The 25,160-nt window shown below is 40.8% G+C and overlaps 1 protein-coding gene across 3 annotated transcripts in view; it reads right to left on the reverse strand.

The window, feature by feature from the left end:
- BMPR1B (bone morphogenetic protein receptor type 1B) overlaps nucleotides 1-25,160 on the reverse strand; it is a 232,440-nt gene that overhangs the window by 38,378 nt on the left and 168,902 nt on the right. For 2 of the 3 annotated variants that reach the window (XR_009555817.1, XM_060247045.1), the window contains exon 4: nucleotides 4,771-4,930. Coding sequence is in view for 2 of the 3 variants with exons in the window: in XM_060247045.1 (XP_060103028.1) it covers nucleotides 4,771-4,930 (160 nt within the window). In the remaining variant the exon portion in view is untranslated. Of the gene's footprint in view, nucleotides 1-4,770; nucleotides 4,931-14,667; nucleotides 14,797-25,160 lie in introns of those variants that run through there. The other variant, XM_060247046.1, reaches the window with a different exon arrangement.

Genomic DNA, 25,160 nt, shown 5'->3' on the forward strand with positions numbered 1-25,160 from the left:
TTCTCTAAAGCTATAATATCCTTTTTGAGGTGCGGCGACCAGAACTGCACACAGTACTCCAAATGAGACCGCACCATCGATTTATACAGGGGCATTATGATACTGGCTGATTTGTTTTCAATTCCCTTCCTAATAATTCCCAGCATGGCATTGGCCTTTTTTATTGCAAACGCACACTGTCTTGACACTTTCAGTGAGTTATCTATCATGACCCCAAGATCTCTCTCTTGATCAGTCTCTGCCAGTTCACACCCCATCAACTTGTATTTGTAGCTGGGATTCTTAGCCCCAATGTGCATTACTTTGCACTTGGCCACATTGAACCGCATCTGCCACGTTGACGCCCACTCACCCAGCCTCAACAGATCCCTTTGGAGTTCCTCACAATCCTCTCTGGTTCTCACCACCCTGAACAATTTAGTGTCATCCGCAAACTTGGCCACTTCACTGCTCACTCCCAACTCTAAATCATTTATGAACAAGTTAAAGAGCATGGGACCCAGTACCGAGCCCTGCGGCACCCCACTGCTTACCGTCCTCCACTGCGAAGACTGCCCATTTATATTCACTCTCTGCTTCCTATTACTCAGCCAGTTTTTGATCCACAAGAGGACCTGTCCTTTTACTCCATGATTCTCAAGCTTTCTAAGGCATAGATAATATCAGAAGATGAACAAGTGAATGAGCCTGAGATGGTATAGTTAATGTTGTTAGGCCCAGTGATTGTGTTGTCTGGGTTTATGTGGCAGCAAAGTTGGCACTTGGGTTTATTGCAAGCTCTGGTACTGGTGTCCATGCTCATGGTGTCCTACCAGCTATATATCGCTCTGCTCAGCTATGTATGGCTTTGCTCACTGTGCTGGATTCACCGTCTGATGAAGTGTGCTTAAGAGCACACGAAAGCTTATGTTCTACATAAAAATTGGTTGGTCTTAAAGGTACAACTTGACTCTTGCTTTGTTCAATTGCTTCAGACCAACATGGCTGCCTGTTTGGATCTATGTACTCTTTAGAGTATTCCCCATACTCAGTATGAAGTAACACAAAAGGAATAGCTGACGCTACTACCTTATCTTAGGTGAGAACTGGCACCCACTCAGAGATTTAGAAATGACTGTGAATACTTTCTTACTAGGTGTTAAAATATCATCAGCTATTTAAACCAAAGAGGCATCTTAAATTTATTTTAACATAACACTGAACTGAGAGGTCAGGAGTTGGATGCAGTGAATTCTGCAAGAAAAATATATCATGAAACGGATACTCTTAAGAAAGAGGAAGACAGCTCTACAAGCTGAAATTTAAATACCAGGGCTTTTTTTGTAGCAGGAACTTCTTTGCATATTAGGCCACACCCACTGATGTAGCCAATCCTTCAGAGCTTACAGGACTCTTGTTACAGGGCCTACTGTAAGATCCAGGAGGATTGGCTACATCAGGGGGGGTGTGGCCTAATATGCAAAGGAGTTCCTGCTACAAAAAAGTCCTGGTATTTAAATTTCAGCTTGTAGAGCTGTCTTCCTCTTCCTTAAGAGTATCCCTTTCATGATATATTTTTCTTGCAGAATTCACTGCATCCAACTCCTGACCTCTCAGTTCAGTGTTATGTTCAAATAAATTTAAGATGCCTCTTTGGTTTAAACAGCTGATGATAGTTTAACACCTAGTAAGAAAGTATTCACTGTCATTTCTAAATCTCTGTGTGGGTGCCACAACACACTCTGTAAATTGGTTTTAAAAGCGATACATATTTTTGTTGTATTTTTAAATGGATTAATAGCATGATATGTTAATACAGAAAGATGTAGAAAAAAAGAGTAAAGGAAACAAAAGAACGAACTGCTAACCTTTAAGGTATTCAGAACCCTCACTTGTTCATGAATATCATAAGCATGCAACAGGCCTTTATAGCTTAGACATTTAGAATAAGGGAATGCTTTTATTAGGTAAGAAAGAGCCCCATGGCACAGAGTGTTAAAGCTGCAATACTGCAGTCCTAAGCTCTGCTCACGATCTGAGTTCAATCCCTGGCAGAAGCTGGGTGTTCAGGTAGCCGGCTTGAGGTCTCCTCCCTCCAGTCCCTATGCTCCTGACTCCTCCCTCCATTCCCTATGCTCAACAAGTGGAGCAGCAGGAGAAAAAAAATGTAGTGGTGGGGGAGTGGCTTGGAGATCACCAATAACAGATGTCACAGTATTTGCAATGCTCTAGAGTCTAGGAATTCCCCAAACTCTATGGTCTTTATCATGGAAATGGGGGGGATCCCTAGACAGTTGCATGTGATGTGTATATATGTGTGTGTGTGATATCTCTTCTGGATAATCATATGAAGCTCTCCCTCCTCAAGCCTGGCAACCCTCTCTTTGGTGCTATCTTGGACTATTTTTGCGCCAAGCATTACCTGCGTTAATTGAATGTATGGCGCTGCCTTATATTGAATCAGATCATTGGGTCAACACATGCAAAGACTGGCAACAGCTTTCAGGGGTCTCAGGTAAAGGTCTTTCATAGTACCTCCCACCTGAGCCCTTTGAATTGGAGATGCTGGGAATTGAACCTGGGATTTTCTGCGTACAAAGCAGATGCTCTTCCACTGGTCCACAGCCTCTCTCCTCATTAACAGCACCATCCTAAGAAGAGTTACACTTATTTATTTATTTATTTAGGTTTATCGGCTGGTTTTCCCTGGAGCAGGGCTCAGTACAGCTAATGATATAATAAAATAGAATATCTTAAATTAAAAACAAAATAGCAAAAATATTCCTTATATTACAGATGGCAAACATAATTTCTTCTGTGTCCCCCAGGAGTATAGTGAGCAGCGTGTGAGAGCTCCAGACAGCTCTATGTACTGCTGCTGCCTCAATCAAATGCCATACATGCCCTGCAGAAAGGAAGGAAATCCAGCAGGGCATGGATGTTATCGGGCAGAGAGTTCCACCAGGTAGGGCCAGGGCCAAAAAATTCCTGCTTGAAGACAACCAGATCTCTCTCAGGCTGGGGACCACCAGTAAGTTCTTATTTTTGGAGTGAAGAGCTAAAGGGGGGCATACCAGGAGAGGCAGTCCTGAAAGTATGTGGGTCCCTGACCTCTCAGGCCCTTAAAGGTCAAAATCAGCACCTTGAATCTGATCTGGTGCTCCACCGGAAGCCAATGCAGCTCGTGCAGCATGGGTTGAATGGTACATTTGAGGAGAACCAGTAAGGACCCATGAGGCCACATTCTGGATCAGTTGGAGCCTTCAGGTTAGTCCCAAGGGTAGGCCTTCAGGTTAGTCCCAAGGGTAGGCCTGCATAGAGCGAGTTACAATAGTCTATCCTGGATGTGACTGTTTTATGGATTACTGTGGCTAGGTCAGGGGTTGCAACAAGCTGCCTGGCCTGGGGTAGTTGAAAGAATGCCAGCCTAGCAACTTTGGTGACCTATGTTCACTGAAGGCAAAGGGCGAAGATGGTGTAATTCAGCTCAGCATAACACTGTGAACCTACCATGGTACACCCAGTCTACCAGTCCCATGGAGCTTTTCTTCTTGCCAACGAACATCCCATCCCATTTTTGTTTTAAATTTGCAAAATATCTAGTCTTCTTTTATTAGAACCAAATAAAAATCACAAAAGTATTATCTTGTCATTTTATCATTTGAGACCCACCCCCCAAAAATGAACAAATACAGCTACCTACAATGTGTGTTAACTCACTATACTCATTTAAGAAACACAAAACATGTGGCTTTTATTTAGGGGTGAAAGGGAGGGACGTGGTCTTGTGGGATCCTTAAAATTCTGTTCTGAAATATAAAGAGCAGCATAGTTGTGTGCATTCTTGATATCTGGAATGTTACTCCTGCACTGACCTCAGGAACTCCCTGAAATACTATGTAAACTTCCAAGGGGTGGGGTGCTCATGAATAGTATGTATGGCCTGCAGAGATAGGATATGCTGAATTCTGGCACCATCCACCACCACTACATTTATTGTGCATTAGAGAAATAAAAAATGTTGGCCTTAGCATCTGATTGACCTTAGCCTGTATGCTCCTACTGGTAACTTGCACAATAGGGTAATAACATGAGATGGGTCTTTTCAGGGGTTGCAACAAGGCTGTGGAACACACTCCCATGAAGACACTTCAGAACGAGGCCTTTTTCTCCCATGGGTAAAGACTTTTTTGTTACTTTGGTTTTAAGGAAGGGGGCTAGCTGAACAGATTTTGAGATTGGTTTATGGAATTGGGCATTTACAGATGGGCTTAGTTTTTGTAATTTATGGTGTTTGGCTAGAACTTGATTTCATTGTATGTTATTACAATCTGAAGTAACGATAAAATGAACCAGTTGAATACATGAAACAATTAAGGTTCCTATGTGCAATGCTAACACAAGTAATCCAAGTGTCAATCAGTATTACAGGTTGTAAATTACAGTTCAGAAGCCATCTAGTAGTTACATCAAACTTACCCCTCACATTTACAAAATTTCACCACCTTGTATTATTTTGTATTTTGTAATTATAAGAATGTACAAGCCACCTTGCTGGATCAGACCAAAGATCCATTTAGTCTAGTATCTTGTTTTCAACAGTAGCAGACTGCAGAAGATCCATCAGCCAGGCAAAAAGACTTCTGGGGGTGGGGGGTTATCCCAAAACATCTGCTATACCCCGGATGGACTCTGATGGACCAATCTTCCATGAATAAACGCTCTTTCAAGCCCCTTAAACCATTAAACTCCCCAGCAATTTTGTATTATGTGAAGAAATATCTCACTAACTTGCAGGTATTGTTGCTTGACTCTTCAGGACAGTGATGATAACAGTAGCATAACAGCATCTTCTGTGGGGGAGCAGCTGCTGTGCTTCCACCATCTTCCTTCCTTGTTTCCATGTTCACTTTCCCAGAACTACGTAAGGGTCTGTTGTCTAGGAAACTGGCTGCACAACAAAGAAAACAAACACATTAAGTTTCTGTGCAGGGATACTTTAACAACCTGAGAGTTCTGAGCTCAGACTGGGGACTTAGCCATGAAGCTTGCCTGTTAACCTTGAGCCAGACAGTCACAACCAGTCCAACTTACTTCACAGAGTTCTTGTGACAAATGCAGGACAAGACAACTCTGTACTATTCCACTGAGTTACTCAGAAATAGTGTGGGATAAACATATGACATAGCCAAGAGTACTTATGCAGAGGCAGTTTCCCCTTCTTATTTTTAGACTGTTGTGACTCTTATTCACTTCAAATTTACTTGGTATGGTGATCCATCCAAGACTGGCCCAACTATGACCTTGACACCCATTCAGTTCAGCATTTCATTTTCTATAGCAGAAAACCAGAGGTTTTTGAGAAATCAACAAATATTGAACACAGCTGCCCCCACCATAAACCCCAAGAAAGTAGCATTCCAACATACACAGTCTTTGCATGTAGAGATTAGAAGTTGGAAGGGACCTCCAGGATCATCTGATCCAACCCCCTGTACAATGCAGGAAATTCATAACTACCTCTCCCCCCCACATACCCCGTGACCCCTGTTCCATGCCTGGAAAAAAATTGCTTCCTGATTCCAAAGTTGTAACCAGCATTTCCCTGGGTGTATAAGAAAGAGCCACAAGAACTAAATACTGATGCAACCTTTCCTGCACTCCTTCTCATGATCTGCCTAACTTCACAAATTTATTTTAATTATTATATATTGTTCTATATTATTGGGGAGAGGGGAGAACCAAAAAAATATTAAGTGGAGGGAGAGTCCTAACTGTATCATCACAATTTCAATAAAAACCTCCCAAGAAAGTTTGTTCCACTGAGGAACTGTTCTGTCAGGAAGTTCTCCCTAATGTTTAGCCGGAAACTCTTTTGATTTAATTTCAACCTAATGGTTCTGGTCCACCCCTCTGGGGGCAACAGAAAACAATTTCATGGTTATCCTCTATATGGCAGGCCTTCAATTATTTGAAGATGGTTGTATCACCCTCTCAATTGTCTCCTCTCAAGGCTAAACATACCAAGCTCCTTTAATCTTTCCTTATAGGACTTGATCTCCAAACCCCCTTGTTGCTGCCCTCCTCTGGACAGGTACCAACTTGTCTATACATCCCAACCTTTGATCACCTTCTTTTTCTCCATTACTCCTTCTAATCACCCCTGAGGTTCTATGAAACTCACTCTAGTAATCATCAGGACACATTTTACTCAATCAACATATATATATATATATATATATATATATATATATATATATATATATATATATATATATATATATATATATATATATATATATATATATTAAGTGAAGAAAATATACCAAATAATATGCTGTTTCCAGGGTCAGATCTTGGTTAAGATACAAAACAGACCAATGGAAAGGGCAGGACCAGCCTTTAGGGAAGGCTGGCCTGTGACCCACTTTTGGAGGCTTTGTGACCCACTTGTGAGTCCCCCTGACTCACAGCTGGAAACGCTGGGCTAATACCTATCAGCGCTTGCTAGTAGCAAATTGCTACCAAGATGCTCAAAACCATACTTTAAGAAATTGGTAAATGAAATTCATTATTCTACCATTTTTCACCTACTGCTAAACCTCATAGATCAACTTCATACAAATACTTTTCCTAAAGCTGGAGTGTGTTTTCAATATTACAAAAAATTTTAAACATTTTTCAATGCTAGGATTTTTATTAATAAAATCACTATTCCATACAAATGCATATTACTACTGAATAAACCTCGGAATCCCTTTGATCATATGAACATATGAAGCTGCCTTCTACTGAATCAGACCCTTGGTCCATCAAAGTCAGTATTGTCTGCTCAGACTGGCAGCAGCTCTCCAGGATCTTCAAGAAAGGAATCACCATTTTGCAACTCAGAAGCCATGAGAATCAAAATTACAGGAGACAGTTCTCATTCTCTTTGATGAAGTGGCCTGACACAAAATTACCAAAGGGTACAATTCTCAGTTTAATTTTTACACCTGTAAGAAAATATCATTCTCACATACATATACAGAATTTCAACAAAGCAGTCGGCATAATTCAGTAAAGGTATATCTGTTTGTCTGTCTAGCTAGCTATATCATTTACTTCATGGTTATGTTGAAATGATCCATATTTTTGGTAACTTGGTCCACAAACAATACAATATTTCAAAAATTAGCATTTGATACAGCAACAAATTGTGTTTTAAGAACCAACTATAGTTCCACATTTACTCATAAGGAAAATGACCAGCTGCAAAAACAGCAATTGCATCATTGTGGAAATCTTGTTTAGCACCTTCACTCTCCCTCTGGTTGAAAGCACACAAAAGCTTACGTTCTAAATAAAAATTGGTTGGTCTTAAAGGTGATACTTGACTCCTGCTTTGTTCATCTGGGTCCAATTGATAATGGAGAAGATAACAGATAAAATCTCTCTCATACACATTTATCCTAAAACTACCTCTTATGAAGAAAAATTGTTCCCTTTTTTGAGTTCACTTCCATACATAACATTTAACCAATCAATCTCTTCTAGAGCCAGTTTGCAGTGGTTAATTGTGCATTCTCTTATCTGGGAGAAAGGGGTTTGATTCCCCACTCCTCCACTTGCAGCTGCTGGAATGGCCTTGGGTCAGCCATAGCTCTCGCAGAGCTGCCATAGCTCTCTCTGCCGCACCTACCTCACAGGTTGTATGTTGTGGGGGAGGAAGGTAAAGGAGATTGTAAGCCACTCTGAGATTTGGAGTGTAGGGTGGGGTATAAATCCAATATCATCATCAGCTTCTACTACTGTCAACTACTTTCATTTTGATCTTTCTGTTTCTCTTACTCTTCCTTGGTTTTTCTATAGACTTGAAATGAAGTGCAACTGCCTGTAATAATATCTTCTTTGTGTAGTGGTACTGATTTCTGAATATTATGAGGTTTGTGTTGTTTATGAATGTCAAATGTTATTTGATCTACTCAGAAGAATAGTTCTGCGTCTGACCTCTATCAGATATCATGCTTTACTAGATAAGTATAATGCTTCAATGCTTATTTTATTGTTTTATCTTGCCTTCTATGTATGATGCTTATGTGTTCAATAAAAAGCTTTTTGAAATTAAAAAAAAGGAAGATGACATTCTATATCTTTGGTTTTCATGAAAGGAAGGGCGTTGTCTTCCATTCAGATATACAGATTTGCTGATTGATACTTATGCAGAGATAGTGGAGGCACGATGTGAAAGGCAATTCACTGTGCATGTGGATAGTGCTGGAAAAAGTGGAGGAAAGTTTCTGTCATTCCCAATGTTTTCAAAGAGTTGTGATCAAAGACTCCCTTCCGGTATGGGCAGAGATTTGCATAAGAGGAAGGGGTTTTAGGGATGCCAGCCTCTGGGTGAGACTTGGGGATCCCCTGCAATTACAGCTCATTTCCAGACTACAGAGATCCCCTTGAGAAAATGGATTATTTGGAGTGGGGGGGGGGGGAAGAGTCTATCGCACTGAGATCTTTGCTCTCTTCAGGCTTCACTCCCAAATCTCCACAAGTTTCTTAACCTGGATCTGGCAACTGTACCTCCTTCTCAATCCCCTGCCAGTGGCCAGCAACTCTACCTTTGAGTGTTCCAAGACTTTTTTCCTGAACAAGCCTCCTCAAAATGAAAGAGTGTCACTGAATTCACCCCTAGATGCAAAGAAGTCCTCTTGATTTGTTTTAAGCATGAGGGGAACATTCCAATGGGCAATTCCTTATATGGAAAAAGGGCATTACTCAGGTGAAATTTCTGAGTGTTTCTTGCCTGCATTATTCAGTCGAATCTCTTTTTTTTGTACTGTTCTTATCTGTGGTAAACTACCGTGGAGACCATCTGGATATAAATCCTTTAAATAAACAAACAGGTAGTTTTATACATTGCTGGGAATCATTATTAAGGCATACATCTGTAACAGGTGCACAATCCTTTGGGCTTCTGAAACAATAAGTAGTATGTGACCAAAACTAACATTAGGAGGTGGGTGTATATATAATCTACCTATAAAGCAAACTTCTCTTTCTTAATGCTACTTATTTCAGAAAATAAGACCCCTTTCTGTAGCTTTCTCTAAAATTACTGTTTTTGGATTAAGATTCTTTAAAATTCAAACTACACTGGGGGCAAGGGAACATCAACAGATGTTCACTTTCTGGGTCAGTGGAACCGAGCCTCTTAAAACCAAGTCCTTCTTTCAACAAACAGACACATAACTGGGATTGTGACCATGTTACACTGTTATTCATGGACCAGAAATGAACTCTTTATAAATGTTCCAGGCAAAGGCTTTCAGACATTGGCTTATGGAGCTATGATTCTAAATACAAATATTAATTTCAAAACTAGAGTTCTAGGCTCCATTTTCATCTTACACTGTATTTTTTTCTGGGCGTAATGAAGTTTTTCTACCTCCTGTGGCTGACAGAGAAAGCTACATTTTACTTGCATGCAACTGCCCCCCAGAATATTAGTATCTCCTTCTTAATTTTATACACTTTAGACCAATTTCTCAAAGTCACACTGAATCTGGCTGATTTAAAATGGAAGCATTAAGCATGCACATTGATATGCTTAATTTGGGGTGGCACATGCCCTTTCATGTCCTGCATCCCTGCAATGTTTGTCACACAATATATGAAGTTGTCTTACACCAAGGTCAGACCAGAATATGCTACTCTCCAGGGTTTCTGCCCCAGAAAGGTGTTTCCCAACGTCTACTTATTGAGATCCTTTTTAAGCTGCAGATGTCAAGGAACAAACACAGGACCCTTTTCATATAAAGGAGGCAATCTGCCACTAAGTCACAGGCTTGGCCCTCCACAGTGGCATGTTAAACAACTCTGTTTCAGTCTCCAAGCATTTATTTTTTAAAGAAAAAAATCAGGAAATAACCCACAATAGCACCAAGTGTGCTAGCATACGATCAACTGACTGATTGCATCTGAATAAGTCAAATGACATCCTAAAAATTACTGGTTTTATGAGAAAGGGAAACATTAACTGCTTTAACTCCCTATATGATTCAGACATCAGATAAAAGAACTTCCAAAGGATATTTCTGGCTACTAATCGGCAATAAAATAGCAGCGCTATAAGGAAACCACAATAAATTATGCCTTTTAAACCACAGACCAGTCTACCAAATATAGGATTTCAGAGAGCAATCATAAAACATTTTTACAAGGTAGATTGTATTGGCAACCTTCATGTTCTGAACGAGGTGGCCTGGACTATACCTTGCTGCAGCCTACTTGCAATGCAAATTTAGAGAACAATTTGATCTAAAGTAAACAAGCATCAATAGGCTGGGGAAAATATAATGGGGATCTCTGAAATACTCATCTTCAGAAAGTGATCCTTGGTTAGCATTCACTGTGGTTAATATTTATGCTGATATAAAATTCCTGCGGCTAACAGTGCAATCCTAAAAACAATTACACCCTTCTAAGCCCGCTGACTTCCATGAACTTAGAAGGCTGCAACTCTGTTTAGGACTGAATTGTAATTGTAATAGCGCTGCTATTTTATTGCGGCTAACAGTGCAATCCTAAACACAATTACACCCTTCTAAGACCGCTGACTTCCATGAATTTAGAAGGCTGCAACTCTGTTTAGGACTGAATTGTAAGAAAAGTGGAAGGAGTATTGAAGAAATGTATTTCTCCAAGGCAGAAATGTTGGAGGGGTGCATAATCTGACAGTCCACTTCTGAACTTTTATCATAGTTATGGACAAGTTTAACCAACACAGATAAAACATCTTTAGAATTATATCTGGTTTTGGTCCAATCTGAGTATAAAACTTGCCTTATCAATGCAAGCATGTACAGAAAAAGGAGAAAACATAATCAGATATAGTTGTGATTAAAGTTTTCTACATGTCCCTTAGCACCAAAATTCTCATATAATGAAAATTTAAATATTATTATTTCAGATTATGACATACAGATTGGCAAGTATACTTCAGGGCAAACGAGGCAGGGATGTTTGAACCTTTGCTGTTAAAAAGAAATTGACATGTCATATAAAATTATAGTGCACTAAGAACAGCTTAACATTATAAAGCTGGTATATGAAATATTAATGTTCATTACTTTCTTCCAAAACCAGTAAATTACCTCAGCAAGGTCTGCTTTCCCAACATGCTAGAAGCTCAAACATATATTTTTCATCACGCAGCATTAAAATCCCCTCTGAGGCTTTCTTGATCCATTTGTCTGCATCATGTGCAAACATTGCTGAAGTTGTACAGAAAACAGAAGACAAACATTTTTAAAATCATATGAATATTCTACCTAGCAAGGACCTATTGCCTGGAGTTATTGCAGCCTGATACCCATGGTAAATTAGTTCTCTGAGCTTGCCAACATAGCAATCACACACGCACATACCCCATGTATCACAGTAGTAACTCTGAAGTGTCCAAAAGGCATCACCTACTGTACATTATCTTGGTACCACAAAGCTGTAAAGCAGGTCAAAATCATTAATCTTATATCACAAATAGGTGATATACTGTGATTACAACCTCTCATATGAACTCATACACGCACACCTCTCACTAGTATCTTCTGGGGAGAATCTCTTGTAGTGTACACCATGGCCTTCTTTGCCATGGATACTTGTTTCTGGAATTCTCACTTCACAGAGTTCCACCTGTATTTTACCATTCATATCTTCAGCAGGTGGGCAAAGGCATTCTACAGCGAGTTAATTCTGTAATGACTGCTGTGTTTCTAGTTTGCCACTACCAAACTTCTGTAATTATTATGATGGTTTACTTCAGTGTGATGCCCTGTTTATGTATTTTATTATATCAGTGAGCTATCTTGAACGCAGTTTCTCAAGTGGAATAGAGGGCTACAGCTTTCAGTATATTAAAAAGCAACACCTGTAATATTTTTGTGAGGAAAAGGCGCAACAGTTGTGTGTGCTTCAGCACTCAGTTTTGGCATGGCTCCTGTTCCGATGTCAGGGAAAGTCTTTTTTTATGAGCCATAATTAACAACATGCATGGAACAACAATAATCAGGCTCGGTCAGCAGCACTATTTAATTTAGTAGGTCTGTTCCAACAGTATGGGGAGGGGCAGCATTTCTGATGTTAACCAATGCAGAACAGCTGATAAACTGAGCTGTGGTGGAAGCACGCTGACTTCTGACAATAATAGAGAGGAATTTGTTGCATTCTTTTGGCTGCCTGCCACAAAATGGGGGAAGGGAGGACCTTCTCCCTCAGACAAGAAAATAAATAAATGCTCTGTCAACCATCTACTGGTGGAAGGCAACCCAAGAAAGCACAGTTTTAAAACACAAGATGGGGTCAATTTTCTCCTTTTTTATTTTAATACCCTGAGGATAAGGAGAGAAATCTTACAAGGAAATTCATAACATATGATTTGAAATCAATTTAAACATAAGAAACTGCCAAGAACATGATTTATAACATACGATTGTCAGAAGAAACCCCAGTGGCTAAAACCAAAATGTCACCTCTTCCAGCATCCCATCCCCCAAAATAGACAGAAGATGTTTCTGCCAGGGAATTCAAAGACACCTGTATTTCCCCCATTCTGCATCCTCAGCATCTGGTATAAATTTGCCTTATGTATTTATTTATTGGCTGCCTTTATTGCTAATATTCAAGCCAGGTTAAGTCAATACAATCAACAGGATGGGACCTCTGACAGACAACAGGAATAGGATTTGGACTGCAGAAATCTGGATCCAAGTAGAAACCAGAGCTGACACAAGGCAAAAGAATTAATGTGACAGATCAAACTATGCAAAAAACCTACACACTAGCAACACACAGCATAAGGGCTTTGTATGTGATAGACCAGGGGTGTCAGACTTACAGCCCATGGGCCACAGCCAGCCCACCCAGGACTTTAATCAGGCCTGGTGTCAGCAGTCAGCACCCTGCAGCAGCTGATGCCCAGCCAGCTGAGCCTGTTACCACCCCTGTCAGTGACTCTGAGGCAGCAGAAATGGGCTCTCAGGCACCAGTTGCTGAAATTGCTAAGGATAGTGTGGACCCTAGCCCCATGGGCACTGAGACCACAGAAAAGGCAACCCCAGATTAACCCAGGATTCAGGAGAGGCACCCTGGAGGCCCCTGGAAGTCAGGAAGAAGGCCTTGCCTGGAAGTCAGGGAGTAGTGCCCCCACAGGCCCTTTTAGGTTCCTTTAAGGCATCGAATGGCCAATAGCTGATGCTAGACTTGCCTTTTATAAATAGATCTAAAACATCTAACTTAGCAGCCATCAGCACTTCTGCAGCACTGAACTCCGTAACTTTGTGTGGTGAATGCAAAGGATATTCACAGTGGCAACTCAGCATCCAGACAACAGTTCTCCCTGCATTCCTTTTCTCAGCCACATGCAGTCACCATTTCCCTCCTCTGAACAGAGCAGTTACACAGCAAGAAGTGTGTTGGGGGGGGGGGGGGAGATGGATCAAGCTATGAGAAAATGAATGTATGTGAAAATCAAATTGTACTGTAGCACATAGTTAGGAAAGAATACGGTGAAAAAAACTTGTAGAATACCAATGAACACATGGACAAACTATAAAACCAACAGTTTAAAAATTAGGTCCCCCTTTTGTGGCCAGTGAACAGGATGCAAGCTGAACCAGGGTTTTTTTTTTTTAGAATCCCTACTAACAACCAACAGTACAGTGGAATACAAAAAAAAAACTTTTTAAATGTCTAAATTAAAGTTTACAGATAAAAATGCTATAAAGCAGTATCAGATGCACACTTAATGCAATTAATTAACACAGGGCATTAAAATGTTCTGCTCTTTCATGCAAGCAGAAACTAATTTCAATCTAAACTGCTTCGATCATTGTGGTACGCTTCTGAGCAAGTAACACTTGACTGTATTAAAGCTTTTTCAGCCCTTCATTATACAATATACTTATTTTATATTAAACCAAAACTACCAGATATTTTTTTTAAAAAAATAGCTCAGTTATGCTATCACACCAAAGTAATGCCTGGATTTGAGGGGTTTTTTTCCTACAAAGGACAGATGTGATACTACACTTGATCTTAGCCAAAAAGTCAAGATATGTACAATGCCATGTTTAAATTTAATCTCTTGACTTTTTTGCAGAAGGGCGGCAACAAAAAGTGGCAGGCTTGATTTAGAGCCAATTTTGCTATATATTTATTAGATTTCTAGCTGGAACTGTATTTTATATTAATTTTTTAATATACAATTATAGGTGTGACCCACACAAATCTGACGCATACAAAGCTGCTTGTGATATTAAGCACATTTAGCTGGAAGTAAATCTCAATGGAAATCAATGTGACTTGCTTCAAGTGAATGTAATGGGAGCAATCTATTGCCTAGAGAGAGAGTAGCAGAGAATTAACAGAAGAGAATTAGGAGAGGGGAAATGCAGAAAGGCAGGACAAGGCACGCACACAAAAAGTCCTCTTTACCCCACAGGTAGCTGATGCACATTTAAGAAATCGTATTTCAACTCAATGGAATCCTCCAATCATGTGCCTCCATGCCTGACCTTTTGTTAAAAAGCCAATGAACTTCCCCACTCCCCCACAAAGAGGATACATGGAAAACCTCATTCTCCTTTTCCCCCTTTCTCTAAAGTGTTTTGTTAAGATTCTTTAAACAAAAACCTGACCTCTTCTACTTACATTCAATTTCCGAGGGCCTGTTCTATCCTTGCCAGATTCCCCCCTTGATGAGAATCATGTGACAAACCACTAAACTACTGCTGCTAAGGGGCTTCCATTAACAAAACAGAGCACCGTATGTTGGGTTAATCCTGCACCTGTGATCTGTTATTCGGCAGTTAAGAAATGCAGCCCGGCTACAGTTGCCAAATACGGCTCAGCTGTTTTCCTCCCCTCCCCTTGCACTCTCTTTGATTGTAAAGCTGGCAAGCAAAAAATACTTCAACCAGGCACAACACTACATGAAGGATATAGAGCATGTGATGGTAGAAGGGTGAAAGAAAAAGGAAAACCGTGAGCTGGAAAGGAAGACTGACTTACTACTCATACAGTATTCATTATTACCATTTCCAGATGGATTAAAAGCTGCCTTTTAAGCTTATATGTGAAAAATATCCAATAGTGCATATAAAAAGCCCAACCTTTATTTAATTACAATGAATAACATTGGTCACTACATGGAATTTATGAATCTATATGAAAGTCTGAAATTTATATTAAAGTATAAGAAGTAGGGGGGCCCATAAGGACTTGGAGGGCTAGGGTCTTATTTCTCCATTATTTCTTTTCCTCTTGTTTTTGCTATACAGTTTAGTGGTTAAGTGCGTGGACTCGTATCTGGGAGAACCAGGTTTGATTCCTCCATTTGCAGCTGCTGGAATGGCCTTGGGTCAGCCATAGCTCTTGCAGAGCTGTCCTTGAAAGGGCAGATGCTGTGAGAGCTCTCTCAGCCCCACCCACCTCACAGGGTGTCTGTTTTGGGGAGAGAAGATACAGGAGATTGTAAGCCACTCTGAGATTCTGATTCAGAGAGAAGGGTGGGTTATAAATCTGCAGTCTTCTTCTTCTGTCTTTCCCTGGGAGTGCCTGCAACTTCTCCCCTCTTCTTCTTCCAAATTACTACCTTTGTCTGTTCCTTCCTCTGGCAGCCTCGGCTTACCCCTCTCTCATTCACCTACTTGCTGTTTTCTGCCTCCTCTGCCATTTTCAATGTCCCTTTTATCATTCCTCCACCTTCCTTTCTCTCTATCTTTCAACCTTTTTCAATCTTTTTCCACAACTCACTGCTGTAACTAAGGCTTTGAATCCTCAGCAATGTTGGTTGTGGCTTGCCTGGAATCCACCCCCCCCCCAAAAAAATGGCTGCCAAGATCTCAAAAAGTGGTCCTGAAAGATCTTAGTGGCATAGTTTTCTTAAAGAATCAGGTGTTGCTTCTATGATCTGAGGAGGGGAGGAGGGGTTCCAATCCTCAATGTATTTTTGGTGTAGCGGTTAAGTGTGCTGACTCTTATCTGGGAGAACCGGGTTTGATTCCCCACTCCTCCACTTGCACCTGCTAGCATGGCCTTGGGTCAGCCATAGCTCTGGCAGAGGTTGTCCTTGAAAGGGCAGCTGCTGTGAGAGCCCTCTCCAGCCCCACCCACCTCACAGGGTGTCTGTTGTGGGGGAGGAAGGTAAAGGAGATTGTGAGCCGCTCTGAGACTCTTCGGAGTGGAAGGCGGGATATAAATCCAATATCATCTTCATCTTCTTTATTTCATATTTTCATGCAAACTCAGGGCTTTCCATAGAATTGCAGAACCATCTCCCCTGTCTATCTCTGGCCCCACTGTGTAGAGCATTTGACCTACACATTGGCTCAACAGAGAAATAGGTATAACGATATACAGCATATAGCCAAATCCTGAAAAGGTTCTCTGGGCTAGCAGAAAGGCAGATCAGGGACTTCAGATCTCCCCTGTCTTACATTGGGTTATACTCTACTTGTAAAGCCAGGTTTGCAGCTTGGGAGTGCTAGTCTCTTTAGAAAACCAAGTGGCTATGGTGGTCTGGAGTGTTTTTTCCAGCTTCAGCTGGTAAATGAGCTGCATCCATTCCTGTATCAGTCAGATCTAATCACAGTGATCTATGAAGTCACTCCCCTCCCTCCAATCTCCTCCCACCTTCACAGCCCTTGTCCTCCCGCCTAAGTGACTTCAGCAGGTCTCAGAGTCAAGAGACAGGGAAGTTCAACACTCCTTCCTCCCTCTTCCTTGTGTGTTCATAGTAGAGATCCAGTTTGGTTTAATGGTTAAGTGTGTGGACTCTTATCTGGGAGAACTGGGTCTGACCCCCACTACTCCACTTTCAGCTGCTGGAATGGCCTTAGGTCAGCCATATAGCTCTCACAGAGCTGTCCTTGAGAGGGCTGCTTCTGGGAGAGCTCTCTCAGCCCTACTTACCTCACAGGGTGTCCATTGTGGAAAGTAAAGAAGGAAGATAAAGGAGATTGTAAGCCACTCTGAGATTCAGAGTGAAGGGCAGGGTATAAATCCATTGACATCTTGTACAAATCTTTCACACAGTGAAGAGGAACAAGTATTTTGATCAGAGTTTGTTCAGAAAACATTGAAGACAGATTACAGAAATATGAAGGCAAAATCCAAAAGGTTAAGCCTAAGAAAAACACAACACTTGAGAGGATTCAGATGCACATACGAACCTTGGCCCTCTATGCAAAATGGGCCTGTCACATTTCTTTCTTCGTATCTAGGGCCCAGCAGAAAGGATGTAGCTCACTCTTAGCAGCAGCAGAGAAGCTCTGTTAATCCTATGCCTAGCAAAATCACAAATGAGTGAAAACGCTGATCCAATTTCCAAGGCAGATTTACGATGCAACGTATGCTTTTAAGTATGGTGGGTGGGTGTAACTGCATGACACATCCTAACCCATTTGTAACCAATTTCTGACTAATTAACTTAAACAAACACCTTAAAATGAATATTAAAGAAACAGGGCTGTCCCAGTAATTTAATGTAGTATTTTCCATGTTGCAAAATTGATACCTAAAGGCGCTTTCCAAGTCACTAGTGAATTTCATAATTCTAAATTAGGGCACACTTGAATACAAAAAAAAATCAGCTCTAAAGAAATTCATTACTGCCAACGACAACCTTAACTCAAGGTTCTAATTCCATTTGCTTCCTTTTCTCGAAATGGACAGTAGCATCATATTTCAATGAATCCTCCAGCTATTTCATAGAATCACTGAATGGGAAGAGACCAAAAGGAATTAAATCTGACTCTGTGAATTTTGAAGCATTTATCAGCACCCATCTCCCCCTATAAAGAAATCATCTTATGACATTCATTGAGCAGGGTCACTATAAGAGGGTGCTTTAAACAACAAATGGGGTTGACAACCTCAAGGTGGGGGGGCGGGGTGGGCTTGAGGTTTCCTAAGATTAAAATTGATCTCTAGAGTACTGAGATCAGTTCCCACAGAAGTAGAAGCAGCTCATCTCCATTGAGCCTCTTTCTCTCCTCAAACTCCAGAGTTCTCAGGCCACTGCCCTGAAATCTCATCTGCCCAGGCCAGAGCCGGCAGGCAACCCTAACATTAAACCTCTGACCAGCAAGCAAGCCAAATGGCAAATCTGCAGGGTACGGCAAAAGTTGTTCAAAAGTTATTCAAATTGACTGAACAGAAACTGCCTTCCAGATCTCAGATCAGTCAGAGCCTAGACATAAATTTAACCTCCAGTGGAAACTAAGACTGATTTCCCACTAGCCTTGTTCTGGTCTCATTGCTCCTTTTCCTGCCGGCGCTTCCACTGGATTTCACACAAATTGCCCCGCCTCTTTTCAAGTTCCCTCTGTAGCAGGCAGGATCCTCTGAAAACTGGTTTCTGCCTGCCACAGAGGGAACCTGAAAAGAGGCAAGGCAACTTGTGCGAAATCCAGCAGAAGCGCAGCAGGAAAAGGAGCAATGAGCCGGGAACAAGGCTAGTGGGGAATCGGTTTTAGTCAAATGCATTTCTCTGTCATTCAAATTTCTGTTTCTAGTCATCCCTCTATCAAGGGATCTTTTCACATAAAGGCTTTCCCAGAGTTCCAGCACCATCCTGCAACAGCTTTTCCTCTGAGCTTCCTCATGTCCTTCTTTCCAATTTGTTGTCCTTTGGTCATTTCTTCATTCATTGCAGCTCCATGCTTTCTCACACTGGATCAAAAGCAGTTTGAAGAAACCACAGGGAAACCAAAAAGAAAAAATACTGCAGGTCAGCACCTACACACCAACGTGTGAAAAGACCCATATTGTTATCACAGTTTCTTCCACTGAGGAATTATTACTCAGTAGTCTTTTATAAATCCATGGGGGGGGGGCTGTCTTAAGATCTTTTATATACAGTATGTATATAAAATCCTGTCATTGTGGGGAACCAATAAAATGTTGCTTCTATTTCAAAGTAGAATTTCAAACACACATTTAATTTGCCCATTTATGTCAGCTGCAATTGAAAGTGAATAATTATGACTGGATAATGACCACAATGAATAGGCATTGTACAAATTAAACTGGTAGAGCTAACCAGAGTTGGACACTATGCATTAATCCAATTTGCTTAATCACCCTAATACCTGCAGTTGTTTAAGCAGTGCCGGCTGGAATTCTGTGTTGCCTCCATATTCATAATAAACCAAACAGTTCTACACCAGTAAGAGGAAGGTCATATTTTGCTCCTAATTAACACAACAGAGCAGCGAAAGGTCTGTCCTAGCAGGCGCCACCATACACAAACTACTAACATACCTTACAAATGGCTTTCTCCCCTTTCTGCAGAATTCCCTGTCTCTTTGCTTGTTCTGCAGTGCAAGCCAAAAGATCATTAGTTATGACTAGTAGACTCTCACACATAATGTGTTGACTCCTCTTGGGAACTACAAACAGCACCCTGAAAGCCACTTATCTGCATTTTAGCATAAACAAGAGAAGCTGCTTAATTTAACAGGCTGCAAAACATAAGCTGCAAACTGTCCAAGTCACTAACATTTACACTTAAAAAAAAAAAGGAAATAGTATGTGCTTTTAATGAACATAGCCACGCACTACAAAAGCAGCAACAAAGAAGAATGCATGCGCTGGAATAATTCACACAGGACATGTGACATAGTAAAATAAAAGCAACACTAAATTGTAAAAGAACTGCAAAAATACATAAACGAGGTTCAAGCAAAATGGTATGCCAAGGACACTTGCACATCCAAGGATCTGACATTTCCTATCTCCATTTGGAAGAGTTAAAAATGTAAACATACTGAAAGATCACTGTGCTCACTGACCTTCCTTGAAAATGTGGTGATAATATGGCACCATGAGTTAAATGCTAATACATTTATTTTATGAAACATTCTTGTCTAATCAGATGAGCATGTAACATTTTTGAGACACTTAATGGCTTTTCAGTACTGACAATTATGCTGAGATCTGACCCATTTCACTCTTTAACACAACAATGAAATCAGAGCAATCTGAAACGGAGGGAAATAGGCTACGACTGTCCTAGCATCCACTATGCACAGCCTAATCCATAACACAAAATGATCTGTTTGTCTAGGATGTGGAAGTCAGAGTGATGTCTAGGGATGCACAAATATTCTTCCGTTTCCTTTGTATTATTGTGAGCCTTTTTATTTTCTCTAATTTTGTTGCTGGTATTTCCAATTCATTTGTTTCTTTATCCCATTAGAGGCCTTACACATAATTTATATGCAAGTGATGCTAAAATGTGTACATTTAAAAAGTGATGGTTCAATTTATTTTTGTTAACATGGTCAGAAAAGAGAAAAAAACCCTGATGTTTTGTCCACGATGACCCCCTGTAAGATGGTTCTGCATGCATACATTTATCTAGGTTGGTTGCATCTATATACAGTACCATCTGGAAAATGACAAGACGGCATATGTTACCACTCTAGGATGCACACATTTGTTGTATGTATATGATATGTAGCAACCTTTATTCTCTATACCTGGGTTTGAAGTTAAGTGTGGGCTTCCTACAGATCCTTCAAAAATACTGTTCATTAAATTGTCTCTCCTACAATTCTGTCACATGCTTTGCCTCATGATACTACCCCATTGAAAGAGGGAAATTTGGCCAAGTGAAATGGCCACTATTGCAGGTATGCAGAATTAGGAGGAGGAGAGTTAGTTTTTATACTCTGCTTTTCTCTACCTGAAGGAGTCTCGAAGTGGCTTACAATTGCCTTTCCTTCCTCTACCCACAACAGATACTCCTGTGAGGTAGGTGGGGCTGAGTGCATTCTGAAAGAACAGTGATTGACCCAAGGTTACCCAGCTGGCTTCATTTGGAGGACTGGAGAATCAAACTGGGTTCTCCAAATTAGAAGACTGCAGATTTATACCCTGCACTTCTCTCTGAATCAGAGACTCAGAGCAGCTTACAATCTCCTATATCTTCTCCTCCCACAACAGACACCCTGTGAGGTGAGTGGGGCTGAGAGGGCTCTCACAGCAGCTGCCCCTTCAAGGACAACTCCTGTAAAAGCTCTGTCTAACCCAAGGTCATTCCGGCAGCTGTAAGTGAAGGAGTGCGGAATCAAACCCAGTTCTCCCAGATAAGAGTCCGCACACTTAACCACTACACCAAACTGGCTCTCTCACCAAACTGGTCTGCACACTAAACGACTACACCAAACTTAGTGGCCATTGCTCTTAAACACTACATTGACTTTCCAGGGTATAACTCTGTAAAGACACAGGGCAACATGGGGAGCTCTTTAAAATTTCTTGACCCACATAAAAGTTTCTTATTCATGATCAAGCTCAGTGCAGACAGATCTAAATGAGCTACTGGATGCTGATTCTGCAAGGAAAATACACATGACTGGGCCTTACCCACACAGATGGGTTCTTTATCTGTAGCTTCCCCCTCTCCCATTCCCATGGAATCCATTTACAGATAAATAGCTCCAATACAGCTGAAAGAACATTTATAGGACACCTGACACTGATGAATGGAAACTAAGCAAAATACCACAGAAACCTTGCATAAGTCTTAAAGGGAAAAATAATCTCAAAAGATGCTTACTTCTTGGGTTGTGCTAGACATAATTCCAAACATCTGCAGCTAGAAAATATAAAAGCAGAAATAAAGTATATTTGCAAGGGGGGGGGGAAAGACACCTTTTACATTGCCCCCCCAAAGCATTAACTATGTTGCAGGCTGTGCTTCATTTTCATTTCAGTCACAAATAAAAACAAGCAAGAAAATCTCCACACAAAGCACATTTTCTGAATTCAGGTGTCATGGTCTTTTCAATGCAGCTTACAGGTCAGAAGAACACAGAGGTAGGTGTGTATTTGTTTGAGGGTGTTATGTCAGTAAATGAACGTCTGGAATTTGATCCCACCACCCACACATTCCGGTGGGCATTATAAACACTCCTTGGAGGAATATTACACTAATACTGACTAATTTTCCCAAATACCTCTGTTCTCTTTTAAACCTCCTCCTCTTTATCTCCATTGTAGAAAGCTGGTTTCGCTGGTAATGTGGATCTCCGCTGCGTCTGTTCACATAAAGGCTTTTATGTTCTCTTAAGGGTCAGTTCTTCTCTACAGACAATGCACAATGCTATTTAAAACATTCACCCCACACTACTCTTTCAAATATACCTTGTGATGCAAAAAATTCTTATAAAACCACAAGTATGAGAAGAACTGTCAGAATTCTTGCCATGTTTAGGTGGAGGATTCCTTATGACAATCTAAGACCTCATTTACACATTGCAGTCATTCCCAAAGTATCCTTATTATGGAATAACGTGATATGAGCTTAAAATGTGTGCTGTGTGTATAAAGTGCCATCATGTCACAGCTGACTCATGGTGATCTCATGGGGTTTTCAAGAGAGGAAATCAACAGAGATGGTTTGCCCACCGCCTGTCTCTGCAGGGCAGCCCTAGACTTCTTTGGTGATGTCCTAACCATGGCCAACCCTACTTAGGTTCCAAAATCTGATAAGATCAGGCCAGTCTGGGACATCCAGGTGAAGATAACATGTATGCTAGGAATTCCCAAAACAAAAGGATGGTTATATCATTCTCCAAGGTACATGGATAATGATATTTGAGCTGGATGGAGGAGGAGGAAGAAGAAATTGATGATGATGAAGAAGAAATTGGATTTATATCCCACCCACCACTCCGAATCTCAGAGCAGCTAACAATCTCCTTTATCTCCCTCCCCCACAACAGACACCCTGTGAGGTGGGTTGGGCTGAGAGAGCTCTCACAGCAGCTGCCCTTTCAAGGACAACATCTGTGAGAGCCATAGCTGACCCAAGGCCATGCTAGCTGGTGCAAGTGGAGGAGCGGGGAATCAAACCCAGTTCTCCCAGATAAGAGTCCGCAGACTTAACCACTACACCAAATAAGTGAGGGTTATATAACTCTCTTTCTTGCCCTTTGACCTATTTGTCTTATCTTCAGTGGGTACATATGCACCCACACGACACACCTTATGTGCCTGTCATCTTTCTTCCATTCAAAAGCACGTGATATCCTTTTCCCTGAAGTGTAGGGTTGGAGCAAGTGGGCACCATTCTCACCTGCCTGCACACTGCTTGCTATAGCATGAGGGGCATTTCTTTGCATCCCCATGTGAAAGAAGCCCATTATGAAGCAACTGTTAACTGCAATAGTGGAATTGCTGTTATTTTTTTTAAAAAAAACTATATGTAATGTATTTTTTCTCTCTCCTATCTCTGGCTTTTCGATTTGCTTTTATTCTCCATGGAAAGATATTACTCAATGACAGCAGCTTCCTTTATAAACAGCTGGCCAGACCTTAAAACAAATACAGAATAATGAGCAGGTGACTACAGCAAACATACTTCATGGAGGCAAGCTGTATAACTTAGAAGAGGGAGGGATAACATTTTATCAATGTTGTAACTTTTAAAAGTATATGGACAAAGTTAGAATTACAGACATGTGTGAACGAGATAGCACACTTCAATACAATCTATTCACAGGAAAAAACACTTGTTATGTGGCATGTTCCCCAAGCACAAACATCAAGAGAGAGGGCAAAGGGAAAATAAAGGCCATAGCAAAAAGGTAAAGGTAGTCCCCTGTGCAAGCACCAGTCGTTTTCGACTCTGGGGTGACATCGCATTACGACGTTTTCATGGCAGACTTTTTTACGGGGTGGTTTGCCATTGCCTTCCCCAGTCATCTACACTTTCCCCCCAGCAACATGGGTACTCATTTTACCAACCTCGGAAAGATGGAAGGCTGAGTCAACCTAAAGCTGGCTACCTGAACCCAGTTTCTGCCGGGATCGAACTCAGGTCATGAGCAGAGAATTCGGACTGCAGTACTGCAGCTTTACCACTCTGCGCCACGGGGCTCTTTAAAGGCCATAGCAACAATACCCTAAATTTTGCAAAATATTAATAGTTCGAACAAATACAATGTTGAACACCCCTCACATGGCTAAAATGTTTGCTTGCTTATTTTTAAAAAAAATTATACCTGCATTTATCCCTAATTGGGATTATGTTGTTCTTTCTTCCTCCATTTGGTCCTCACAACAGGTAGGTTAGGCTGAGAGCTTCCAATGAACCCAAGAACATCTAACAAACTTCCATGGCAGATCAGGGATTCAAACACATTTGTCCCATGCCCTACTCCAACATTCTAATCACTATGCCAAGCAATACCGCTCAGTTTTGGGGTGGAAAACAATGTGTGAAAAATCCTGTGCAATATTCTGAAGCTGTCACAATATTGTATTAAGTCCATATAGCTCCATAATTTATACTGTGACTCTCCAGAGGTTCGGGCTCAGAAAAGTCTATGTAGGAATGTTCTCTTTTCCAGCAAGCACCTATAATGAATTCCCATTCCTACCTATATCACTTTATTATTCCATAGACTATTAAGCATTCTAGAGAGAAGAAGTATCTCTGAGGGAAGGTAGCCCAGCAAGCAAGGCAAGTGTGGAAATGGAGGCTGGCAATGGACAGCTCATTTTTCATTCCTATGAAGTGTGAACTCCCAAAGGAGCTTACTCTCTGAAGGCCTGATTGACAGAAGCAAAAATTAATTCCTGCCATGGCCATTCAGATAGAAACTCCAAGAAAAAAATTAATATTAGATATTTATAGACACTATAATATCAACTCAATCTACGTTTATATCTAGATTATATTTCTCTTAACCCAGCAGAAAGACTAATCCAGGACAATTTTGTTCTTCAGTCAACCTGAGTTGGAGAGGCCAAGCTGAAGACATAGCAAGAAAGCACTGAAGACATTACATTCTCTTCAGTTTTTTGTCTTCAGTTTAATGTCCCTGACACTAGATTTTAACTTGCCATAAACTCACATAGATCTGGTGAGAGAATGAGAATTTAGTCTCAGGACCAGAAAATCAAAAGGTTTACCAGTTCTTAGAAAATGCTGGCTACTTTATTTTCCCCCTTATAACTGGACAATCTCAGCTGATTGAACTACTTTTTGCATCCAAAACCTTATATTTAAGTACCTAGAATTCTTCCAGCTCTTTGCAATCAGGATTTAAGCTGTAGTTAGACAATAAAAAACCATGGTACTCTGAAATGCTGGCATCTGTATATCAATACTCCCACCAGATGCATTT

The sequence above is a fragment of the Heteronotia binoei genome, chromosome 9 (genome assembly GCF_032191835.1).
Source record: "Heteronotia binoei isolate CCM8104 ecotype False Entrance Well chromosome 9, APGP_CSIRO_Hbin_v1, whole genome shotgun sequence".
NCBI classification, from domain to species: domain Eukaryota; kingdom Metazoa; phylum Chordata; class Lepidosauria; order Squamata; family Gekkonidae; genus Heteronotia; species Heteronotia binoei.